The sequence below is a fragment of the Trachymyrmex septentrionalis genome, unplaced genomic scaffold (genome assembly GCF_001594115.1).
Source record: "Trachymyrmex septentrionalis isolate Tsep2-gDNA-1 unplaced genomic scaffold, Tsep1.0 scaffold98, whole genome shotgun sequence".
NCBI classification, from domain to species: domain Eukaryota; kingdom Metazoa; phylum Arthropoda; class Insecta; order Hymenoptera; family Formicidae; genus Trachymyrmex; species Trachymyrmex septentrionalis.
In genome coordinates, this window is record NW_017306171.1 from 285,626 (window position 1) to 298,708 (window position 13,083).

Below are 13,083 nucleotides of genomic sequence, written 5' to 3' on the forward strand. Positions count from 1 at the left end.
TGATGATATAATAATTTTTATGTAATTGTCTTTGAAGAACAATTAAAGCTATTATTTGAATCAGAACAGAAATACCTTAAATAAACATATTTTGAAGAAAATTTAAAGTTACTATTATTTTTTTGTGGTATATATATTGTCTGCAATATATGTGTAACATCTCAATCTAGATCGTAAATATATGTTTTACAGAAAAATATTACAAAAGATATATAATAAGCAACATATATTTACGATCTAGATTGAGATGTTACACATATATTGCAGATAATATATTAATAATATCTTAATAATATTTTAATAATATATTAATAATATCACAAAAAAGTAACTTTAAATTTTCCTCAAAAATATTTTTATTTAAGATATTTCTGTATTAATAATATTTTTATTTAAGATATTTCTGTATTAATAATATTTTTATTTAAGGTATTTCTAATATAGGAGTACCTTTAGCATCTCTAGACCATTGTTTTATTATAATTTGCGTATCATCAATTTTCATTCAAGACGTTCTCGATACTCGTATAATGACCTTCTTCCATACGATGACTAAATATAGTATTCATAATTAATCTTCTTTATAGATCTGTCCACCTATTAATACTTTCGTTGTCGGAACACCACGTAAACTAAATTTGTGTGGTATCTTTACTATCTTACCATTCTCTGCAATAAAAGATATTAAGTCAAAAATAAGTATCTCTTTTGTCGAAACTAATTCACTTTTAAGTAATACGAATGTATACGACTGTTAGAAATTCTCCAAAATTTTAACTATTAATAATTCTTTCTTTTGTTACAGGTACGATTCGCGTAAATATACCAAATGCTGTTCAAATTCGACTTCCTGATATGCAACAATGTGAGATTCTATTTGATTATGCTTTATTATATTTACTGTTAACATATAATATTCAAAAAAATCTGCAAAACTAATTTTATAGGAATATCAATTGCTTGTTTGCAAAATACATACATGTGAATTGTCACAGTTGAAAGTATTCTTTCCATTACTTCTTCGTATACAATATTTCTTTAATGTATTATTTTCTGAAAAAAAAAAAAACGTATTTTATAATTTATAATAATTCCACCATTATTAATTGAACATTCATGCTATTTATTAAATATATATATAAGTTAAATAAATTATTAATTTTGTCAAACTGTTATATAAATTTTTATTATATTTGTAAAAAGCATAATAGTGTTCCACCGCATAGAAAATTACTTTTTGTATTATAAGTAAAAAAATTTGTCTTTTAATGATTATGCTTATCTTTCAAGTAAAAATTACAGATATAATTGTAGATGTTCAGTACGATCATCTGATAGAAATAAAGATATGATATATGAAGTATATCCTATACGTACGGATATTGTATACATATGTAGCGTGTTTTATCCGTACTAACCTTTTTTTTTTCGGAAATGGCTAATGGTCAAAAGTGGGAAAAAAATTTTATTATCAAAATCTCTCTATGTGAACTACCTAATAGTAATATGATTTTCCAGAAAGTATCGAAAGTAGGGTAAATCTGGATTAAGTCTAAAATTGTAAATGGGAATTTAGGTTGACTAGGGGACCATTGGATAGGTTTCTTAAGAAGGAACGACTTTCTGCTTAAATTCTTTTTTGATATTATTTAAAGTTTTTGAAAGTAAAAAAACGTTACATTTGCTTCCAATTCTTGAGAGTGGATGTGATGAGTACGGTAGTATAATAGTTCTTTTTTAAAATTCTCAACGTAGTTATCCTGCTTAACAAAATCAATTGAAATCTTTCTAATAGTGGTTACTGAGAATTAACGATTACAGTACTAAGAACATTAACAGTTCTAACTTCGCACACAGATCACTTAATATGAACATTTTGCTGTGGCTAAACCAGCTCAGTTCTACAAATACAATTTTCCAAACAGCTGGAAAACATAATGAGAAAGATAATCATGAAGAGGATATTGTTTAACATAAAGACGTTCAGTACCTTTGTTATTCTGTAGACATTCTCTAGCATTTAACATATCAAATTCTGCTTTCTTGATTTGTGAAAGGCATAATTATCGAAAAAACGAACAAACGTCGGAAAATAATTGACAAAAATGATGTTCACAGCAAAAATCATAATATGTTCATCAGCATTAAATAACCAATTGCTACTTTGCAAGTGTTATTTTATATTGTATATATATTCGGACGCTTGACAATGCACATTGATTAAAAATCACACAAAACGTTATGATTAGAGTGCTTTCAGGAAGACAGTATTAACATTATATATGTCATTTTATCCTTGTTTTTTATATAATGAACAATGAAGATAGAATGATACAAATGTCGCTAACAGCACTCCCCGAACCAGTAATAGCAGATATTCCCCGCACTCGCGCATGCGTACAGTTTACAGTGCTAGTAAAGTATTAAATCTGTTCGTGAAACTGGCGTCTTTAGGTGTCAAAGAAAAATGAAATTATGGAAATGTATGGAAATTATACGTACTTCTTTATTAATAAATGTATGGAAATTATACATACTTCTTTATTAATATAACATTAATGACAGAGATTCGATATGCACGTCGCTAATGGACTAATTTAATATAATATATTCTTAATATTTTTGAAGCTTCCACGGGTGCTTTCTATATAAAAGTTATGCGTTTCGCGGGTTTCCTCCGTCCAGATCCATTCTTGAAATACCAACGTTTCGTGAACCTTGCAATCCACTTCGGGGCGAAGACCAGCCTGAGCTGTTCCGCTGGGTCGTTCCTTTTTATACTCTACTTGTTGGAGTGGTGGGGGGAAAGAAGAGAATTATGGATGAAGGAGGGGGGAAGAGAGAGAGGAAGGGGAATTGGTCAGTCTTCAATAACCGGGAGAATGATTTTTCATATTTTATTTATGTTGTAGCCATTATCTTTATTTAGATTGTTAGGATGTTTCTATATCTCTATGACTTCTCTATACTTTCTTGGAATGTATGAAGCAATGTTGGCTATTGTGGTCGTTTTATCAAACAGTATTTGATGTCCTGTTTCGATATTGTGTTCTGATAATGCTGACTGCGTGACGTATTTTAGCCTGACGGTACGTTGGTGTTCTTTCATTCGTAGGTAGACCATTCTCCGGGTTTCTCCAATGTACCATATACATACTTGCCCGCAGAAATAAGGTATTTTGTATACTCCTGCGGTACTGAATCTAGAGGTCTCTGATCTTTAGGATTTCTTAAGATTTGTCCTATCTTTTTGGATGGTTTAATAATAGTTCGGATATTGTGTTTGTTTAATATCCTGCCAATCCAATCTGTTGTTCCTTTGATATATGGGAGAATGGATAGAATCTTTTCGTCTGGTTGTGTGTCAGAGACCGTTGTCTTGTTTGCATGTTTATTGATTGTTTTCATTATGTCTTTTTTGTCATGTCTATTTTTCTATAAGGTTAGTTTTAAGTGATTGAGTTCTGTCTGTAGATGTTCTTTGTCAGAGATGGTGCTCTATGGACAAGTGAGTTGATTGCAGACTGTTTCTGTGATGAATGGTGGTGCGACTCGGCATGTAGGTATCTATCTGTGTGTGTTGGTTTTCTGTACACTTGATGGCCTAAGATACCGTTAGCTTTCTTAGAGACAAGAACATCTAGAAAGTGGAGTTTTCCTCTATGTCTATAGTGAAGTGGATATTTTGATGTTGATTGTTGAGGAAAATAAGGAATTTACGGAGTTCGGCTCTGCCGTGTTTCCATATCACGAATGTGTCGTCTACATAACGGAACCAAACTTCTGGTTTCTTAGATGTTTTCTTGAGGGCCTCTTTTGCAAAATGCTCCATGAAGATGTTGGCAATTACAGAAGAAATAGGAGATCCCATTGCCGCTCCTAAAGTTTGTTTATAAAATTGGTTGTTATAGGAGAAGTAAGTGATTGTTAAGCAGTGCTCTATTAGCGGGATGAGGTCGAAGGGGACTTTATGTGAGGTCTTTTTTGTTTAATGTGTCTTTTATTGTGAGACTTGTGTGAAAAGGAATTCTACGTCGAAACTTACAAGATCTATGGGACATAGTTGGATTTTTTGGATTTTATGAAGTCTGTTGAGTTGGTTATGTGTGATTCGGATTTTCCAGTGAAGGGTTGTAGTGTTTGTGTCAGGAAGCAGGATAAATTGTATGTCAGGGAGTGTAAATGTGTTAAGTAGAGAGGGTTGTAGATTTTTATAAGGGACAAGATTACCTAGCCAAAAAACTATCAAACTTGACATTTCTAAAACGCTGCAGGAATAATAACATCATCCCAAAATTCCTACAACTCGAGAACCACCTAGGAACTCACAAATCCAAAAACATCCTTTATAAAACTAGCCTCATCCTCACCAAAGAACGCATCCACTTCCAAGTCACAAATAGCCCAGATCTCCCATAAAATCTTTAAACTCCACCTGTTCCTCCACCCATTCCGCCACGTTGCGGCATAATATCTGACAAACCCTAGATCGTATTACATATGAACAAGCCATGAAGACACACACACAAAATCCTCTGAAAGACAGAAACAGAAATACAATACATAAACTTTGTCCCTCACAAAAATCCACAACCCTCTCTACTTAACGTCAAGAACCTATCCAACAAAAACTTGTCTCAAAACACTATATCTGCGCTTGCCAAAGGACCTAACTTCGCAGTGACACTTAGAAAGATTCCAAAGAAAGAGATTATCAGCCAAATAGAGTCAACCATCTACTGACTCCCATCGGAACAAGAAGATAATATTCACAGACAGGTAACCAATATCTTTTTCAAAGCCCTCCACTTAACATTACTAGATAAGAGCGATTGACTCTCCAAGATCATAACAGGAACACAAACATCATCGTGCGTCCAGCCGATAAAAGCAACACGACTGTAGTCATGAACACATCAGACTATAAGAAAAAGATGAAGAACCTCCTTTCGGACAAAGCATACAAAAAGCTTGTCAAAGATCCAACTAATACAATCGCACAAACCACCAAGATCCTAGTGGAGAAAAGCAACATTCCCAGTAAAACCAAATCAACATTAAAACCTACAAATCCTCTTCTACCAAGACTATATGACTACCAAAAGTACACAAACCAAACATCCCCTTCCGATTGTCAGCGCCATACACTCCCCGACATACAATTTATTCCGCTTCCTGGCACAAACACTACAACCCCTCACTGGAAAATCCGAATCACACATAACCAACTCAACGGACTTTATAAACAAGATTCAAAAAATCCGACTACGTCCCACAGATTTGTTGTAAGTTTCGACGTAGAATCCCTTTTCACACAAGTTCCAATAAAAGCCACATTAAACATAATAAAGGCATCACGTAAAGTCACCTCCGACCTCATCCAACTAATAGAGCACTGCTCAACAACCACTTATTTCTCCTATAACAATCTTATAAACAAACTTCAGGAGCGGCAATGGACTTTCCTATTTCTCCTGTAATTGCCAACATCTTCATGGAGCATTTTGCAAAAGAGGCCCTCAGGAAAACATCTACGAGGGTGGTCCCAGAAGTACCCATAACATAGACATAACAAAGAAAACACAAAAAATTTGGTAAAAAATATCTTTATTTCTCAACATAGTCTCCTTTTAGCTCGATACACTTTTCCCAGCGATGTTCAATAGCTTCGATGGCCTGTTTATAGTAAGAACCGTTGAACTCCTCAAAATAGCCATTAACCACAGACTCCACCTCTTCATTGTTGCTAAATCTTCTACCATCGAGCCATTTTTTCAAGTTTGGAAAGAGAAAATAATCCGAGGGGGCTAAATCTGGCGAATAGGGGAAGCAATTCGAACTTTAACTAATTGATTTTGGCCATCGCGATAATGGATGTGTGAACTGGTGTATTGTTTTGATGAAACAACACTTTCTTTTTCGCCAAATGTGGCCGTTTTTCCTTGATTTTATCATCCAAACGCTGCAATAAGTTCGCATAATACTCGCCATTGATTGTTCTTCCTTTCTGAAGGTAATCAACGAAAATTATGCTACGCGCATCTCAGAAAACTGACGTCATGACCTTGCCTGCCGATGGAACTGTTTTTGCTTTCTTCGGAGCCGATTTCCTCTTTTCAGTCCATTGCTTCGACTGTTCCTTTGTTTCAGGTGTGAAGCCTCCCCCCTTCATGGTGGACCCATGTTTCATCCATGGTTATGAATCGGCGCAAAAATTCGGCTTTGTTGCTGCGACACATCGCCAAATCTGTACGTCAGGTCGGGTACTTCTGGGACAACCCTCGTAAGAAACCAGAAATTTGGTTCCGTTATGTAGACGACACATTCGTGATATAGAGACACGGCAGAGCCGAACTCCGTAAGTTCCTTATTTTCCTCAACAATCAACATCAAAATATCCACTAGACATAGAGGAAAACTCCACTTTCTAGATGTTCTTGTCTCTAAGAAAGCTGACGGTATCTTAGGCCATCAAGTGTACAGAAAACCAATACACACAGATAGATACCTACATGCCGAGTCGCACCACCATTCATCACAGAAACAGTCTGCAATCAACTCACTTGTCCATAGAGCACCATCTCTGACAAAGAACATCTACAGACAGAACTCAATCACTTAAAACTAACCTTACAGAAAAACAGACACGACAAAAAAGACATAATGAAAACAATCAATAAACATGCAAACAAGACAACGGTCTCTGACACACAACCAGACGAAAAGATTCTATCCATTCTCCCATATATCAAAGGAACAACAGATTGGATTGGCAGGATATTAAACAAACACAATATCCGAACTATCATTAAACCATCCAAAAAGATAGGACAAATCTTAAGAAATCCTAAAGATCAGAGACCTCTAGACTCAGTACCGCAGGAGTATACAAAATACCTTATTTCTGCGGGCAAGTATGTATATGGTACATTGGAGAAACCCGGAGAATGGTCTACCTACGAATGAAAGAACACCAACGTACCGTCAGGCTAAAATACGTCACGCAGTCAGCATTATCAGAACACAATATCGAAACAGGACATCAAATACTGTTTGATAAAACGACCACAATAGCCAACATTGCTTCATACATTCCAAGAAAGTATAGAGAAGTCATAGAGATACAGAAACATCCTAACAATCTAAATAAAGATAATGGCTACAACATAAATAAAATATGAAAAATCATTCTCCCGGTTATTGAAGACTGACCAATTCCCCTTCCTCTCTCTCTTCCCCCCTCCTTCATCCATAATTCTCTTCTTTCCCCCCACCACTCCAACAAGTAGCGTATAAAAAGGAACGACCCAGAGGAACAGCTCGGTATCAGGCTGCTCTTCGCCCTGATAAAGTGGACTGCAAGGTTCACGAAACATTGGCATTTCAAGAACGAATCTAGACACGGAGGAAACTCGCGAAACGCATATCTTTTATATAATATATTCTTATTCGTAAAACAGTAAAAAATTATTAGGCATCAACCGATGAGAATAGATGTATGTCTATCAAACTAGAATACCAACATGAGCATAATCACATGAGACATACGGAGGATTTAGTGCTCTTTTTTTGTGCTAATTTGTTGCTGTAATGCCAATTTTGTTGCTCTAACCGTTTAGTAAAAAATCATTTTTCTGCTAGCTTTTAAGAAAGTTAGAATACACATTAAAAAGGTAAAAATAAAAATAATCACGCTATTATTTAGTGCTAATTGTGTGTTTTTATCATATCCTAGTTTCAATTTTGGTGCACTACCCTTCTCGCCTGAAGCAATCCTAAAATGTATATCGCACAAGAGAAAAGTACCAAAAATAATATGGATACATAAAAAACATTTACGCTATAATTTAGTGCTAATTACGTACTTGTAACATAAACTAGTTTAAACTTTGGAGCGTTACTCTTTACGCAAAAAATCACATTTGCAGTTTAGCAGAAATAGCTAATATTACTAAATCCTTTTTATGCGTGTATATACAATATATACCAGCGGATCGCGTGTACGAGCAGGTCGCGAATATGTGCAGGTGGTTAGAAAGCAAATCGTGTACAAGCAGGTCGCAAGTATGTACAGGCGATTACAAAGTGTAAGAGATAAGCAGGCAAGCTCCCACTTATCAGATGTGATCGTTATTTCTAAATGTTCGTTTTTACTGAATGGTCGTGGAGATCTTTAGCTTAATAAATGTTTATGTCAGGATATAGGTTGATTGAACGTCACCAATAAATGTCAGACACACAGATTTATGAATAGCACTGTTCTACAATTTATTCATGAGTTCGTATGTATTATAGTTTCACAAGTAGCTTTACAGGAACTGCGTGGTAATACGCACGAAATAGCTAGACGCATGGCATCTAATCGGACGAGATGCTCCGGAACGAAATCAGAGTACTAATGCTCCAACGTTTGAATATTTCCAATAACATAACAAAGCGCGAGACTCGAATGTAACGTCAGTTTACGGATTTCGAATGATATGAAGCAGAATATACAAAATAATCGCAAACATTCCGAACGACTTCGATACTTTATCGCAAGTGTTAGCTGCGCTTTGTTTCTCCCGGCGGTAGGTAGCACCGAAAGTTCTAGAAACCGCGCATACGCCACGTGCGAGTGTCGCTGCTGTCATGCTGTTCGAGTGTGATCAACTTTACAGTATGACATATGCCATTGCGCGCGAACTATTACCCGCAATATCTTATAGCTTGGCCAATACAAACGTCCTTGGTTATAGCTTGTTGTATCTATCGATATTTTCCCTGAAATCAAACTAACCCATATTTTTTTAAATATATCCCTATAGCAGTGTATTTAACATATACTAGAGCAAAAACAATAAATTTCCTAACTTATTTTGAACGCAAATACAATTTTAAACCTTATATCTAAATCTTAACGCAAATTATAAACTATGAATATAAAAGCAGTTGTATCGGAATTAATTATTGTTCGGAATAATTAGCTTAATCCACGGCTTCAACTTGTCCGACGACAATGTTGTGTCGTATGGTTTCGATGAAATGTTAAATCCGGGAATGTCTTTAATCACATATCTGTTATTTTCAAGATCTTAGCTACAATGTATGATCTTTTATATTTAGTTTGTCTTACAAGGACAAAGTCTCCTTTGCTATACGAAGAAGATTTCTTATGTCAAGCGTTGTATTGAAGTCTATTGTATTCTCTTAGTTTATTATTAGCGCGGGTGGCAACATCTCGACTCTCTATGTTTCTGAAAGTCATTTTCGTTTTTCGACAACTTGTTAAACAATATTTTTGGTTCGTGTTTGACCTTTTATTTGAAGCCGAATAATAATTTTGCCGATGAAAATCGCAAGGCTGAATTAACTGTATTATTTAATACGAATGATAGGTACTTTCTCTTTCCAAAGTACTAGAAATGCTACTAACTTCGATAATGAACTTTTAATAAACCGATTTGCCCTTTCGACTATGTCGTTTGCTCATGAAGATGCTACGGCTACGGTTCTCAATTTAATGTTATAGTTATTGACGAACGATATAAATTCAAATGAAGTAAAGCCCTCCCGTGATCTACGACAATTTCGGATGGAACACCAATAATATTGAAAAGAGAATATAAGTTCTTCTTTCAAATTCATCGTTTTTGCAGGGAACATATGAGTAAAGCGAGTAAAAGCATTTATCGACACGAAAATATATTTATAAACGTCATTAGTAACTAGAAGAGAACCGAAATGATCTAAATGAATTACTTCCAGTGGTTTTGAAGCGGCTTCACCAATTTGTGAAAACCCTTTCATTTATCTAGCAGACGAATTGGCGACTAGACACGTAACACAATTATTAATATAGTTGCAAATTTGTTAGCGCAATGAAGGGAACCAATACTCTTTGTTTATCCCTTGAACAATTTTTTCAACATCATAATGTACGTTTTTATTATGGTAAGTATGGATAATTGTATTCATTATTGCTTCTGATACCACAAAGCGAGAGCGATCAATGCCCTTTCTATATATTAAGCCTTCTATAATAATATAATTCGAATTTTTCATTATCATTAAATTCTAGGTTGTAAGCCACATTTTTCAAATGTGCATCTTGCAGCTGTCGAAATTCTAATTCTCTTTCAAAAGGCAGTGGCTCGACAAACCAGTCAATTTAAAGCGTCCACGTGAGACATATTCTTTCCTGCTCGGTGAGTTACCTTAAATGTGTAATTTTGTAATCCAACGGCCTATTCGAGGATTCAAGTTTGTATTAATTGCGTAGACTAGTGCATTTTAGTCAGTTACTATGAATTCCGTATATGTGGAATCTCTCTATGGCCTTGACTATGGCGAGCATTTCCAGCTCGAAACTATGATAATTGACTTCTGTCTTATTAGTCGCTTGACTGAAATAAGTTATTGGTGCCCAATTGCCATTCGATTGTTGTTGAAGGAGGTTTACTTTTAGTCCGAGAGAGCTTACATCAGTGTACAATTTCGTAATTGCAGTTGAATTATAAAAATGCAAAACTGGATATGACGATATGAGTTTTTTCTCAACACGTTAAATGAGTTTAAGCAATTTTCATCAAAAGAAAAGTTAACCGATTTTCTGAGTAAGCATTGCAATGGTCTAGCTTTCAATGTATAGTTTTATATAAATTTACGAAAATAATTTGTAAGCCTCACAAATTGTTGTATTTCACGAACCGATTTCGGTTGCGCAAAATTCAAAATTGCTTACGTGTGCATATCACTTAGTATTATTTCATTCTTTCTAATAATGTACCCTAAATATTCTATTTCTTCATATAAAATCTTATATTTTCTATAATTTAATTCGAAACCATATTGTCTTAAAATAATTAAAACTTTTTTTTAGAACTTCTAAATTTTACTCGACTGATTCTGACGGTATCAGAATATTGTCGATATAGATCAGAATTTTGTTTTCTCCTATGAGAGATAGTAACACCTGCACGATACATTTTTCGACAAATTTGACTGGTGATTCCGAGAATTCTATTGGTAAGCGGGTATACTTTTATCTAGTGAAAACCATCTTTAAGATCTAACAAAGTAAATACTGACTTATTCGTTAGTTTCGTTAAGCAGTCTTCAACTAACGAGAATTTTTGTTTTTGAACGCGTGCATTTAACGGCCGCAGATCGACACACAAACGAACATCACCATTTCTTTTCTTTACAGATACAATTCTGGCGCAATAAAGCGAATTACTAACCTGAATAATTCAACAATCCATCGATAAATCATCCGTTATCTGCCTTACTTACTCCTGTAATGTAAATCTTCTTGGTGCATACGCATAAACCGAATCATCCGTAAGTTCACTTTAATTGAATAGTCATTTTCTACTGTCGGAATATCAGCTTTTTCCACATCAATTAATATTCGGTCTAAATGTTTTTTAACCGAGTTATTAAAATTAATCTCAATATCTTCGACTAACGATTCAAAATGCCGATGCCGTATAACAAGTAGGCAATAAAAGTTGCATATGACTCGCTGAAGTGCTTCTGGGCAATATATCAAAGTTATTTTCTCTTGAGCCAAAAAAATCTCGACTCAGAATTAAGGTGATATCAGCTAATTCACTTGGTACTACATGACACATTATCTCAAAGTTTCTATTGTCGAATTCTTCTAATTTAATCTCAACTTTACGTTTGCCTAAAATATGGATCGGTTTGCTTCAAATTGCGTTAAATTTCCTACTTTCTACTTTCAATGTTTCTAAAGATTCACCAACTAATGCTCGAAATGTTTTGAACAACATAAAAGAGATCGGACTACCAACGCATTTAACTTGCAATTGCTATTTTCTAAAGAGATAATTTTTACAATAGGGTTACATAGCTGAAGATTATTCAGTGACGACGGCAGCATCACGGCGGCGGTAGTCTATTGAGATAGCACCGTGCTTCCTGACGGCGACGAAAGTGAGGAATACTTCCCGGTAAGTTCATTCTTTCTTCTTAATTTCTCGCATTCGCCGATGGGATAGCTTGGCTTTTTACAGTAGAAGCATACTGGCTCCTCTTTATTGCCTTCTTGATGTTAACTCATATGTTGATTCTTAAAAGAGATATTTGCTAATTTGAAAATCTTGTGCCATATTCTTCTTCTCCTACTCGGAAATGTCATCAGTTATTTGATGCATTTTCTTCAAAAATTCTTCGATGGTGTTCACGTTGAGGGTTAGAGCGGTGATCCTCAAAGAACTCTTCGTAATGTCTCTAATTAAGTTAATAATATCGAATTGCAGTAAATTGAGTCGATGCACTAATGCAAGTTTATTAATTACATACTGATCGAAGATTTCTTTGCTACAGATCTATCTGCGTGCTTCGATCCTCTGCATAAAAAGGTAGTTTCCGGTCACACATCTTGATCAATTCTTGTTTTAAGACAGTCCACGATTCCACAACCTGATTTGCAGGTCGTACCAATGTTTGGTGGAAAGCACTAACTTACTAGACACTTCGAGAAAATAACTTCTTCTGATGCTCCATGAACTTCAGCAATTTTCTTGATTTGTTGTGTCAACACGAGTACGTTCTCATCTTCAGAGCCTTCAAAATCTGAAATCTGCCGGACCAACAGAGAGACTACATTGGCCGAAAAAAGCGAATTTAGTAATGTAACGTGAGTTATTTTTTGTTGAGGCGATGGAACCGAGATTTATTCTATGTCGGCTCTTCACTGCGTACGGGCGATGTACCCGAAGTGCCGTTGCACTTCTCATTCAGAAGCTGTCCAAAAATTAATTCTTGTTGCTGAAGGCAACGATTCATAATTTTTATCATCTGTTCGATGGTGGTACAGTTTTTGAAACTACTTGTATTTTCTCACCTTACTTTTCGAATGCGAGGGTATTATCCCTTTCGACGTAGAAGCTCCAAATTGCTGTATCAGAGAGCATGATGCTTCATTCTAAATGCAACATGATCGCGTCAATAAGTGCTTCGTGCATGTTTACCGAAGACCGCATCTACAATAGTATCTTTCCGCGACTTGTGCAGCTCTTCCACAGACATTCCATTCAGATGATGACGTTCCATTTTATAGAACTTGTACAAATC

General features: G+C 35.1%; 1 protein-coding gene across 1 annotated transcript; it reads right to left on the reverse strand.

Moving 5' to 3' along the window:
* Positions 1 to 3,449: 3,449 nt before the first annotated feature.
* Positions 3,450 to 3,871, reverse strand: LOC108756348. The gene is made up of 2 exons (XM_018500092.1): positions 3,721 to 3,871; positions 3,450 to 3,640 (listed from the first exon to the last, which is right to left on the reverse strand). Exons 1-2 carry the CDS (start codon positions 3,869 to 3,871, stop codon positions 3,450 to 3,452), a joined length of 342 nt encoding a protein of 113 aa, XP_018355594.1.
* Between the last annotated feature and the right edge of the window lie 9,212 nt (positions 3,872 to 13,083).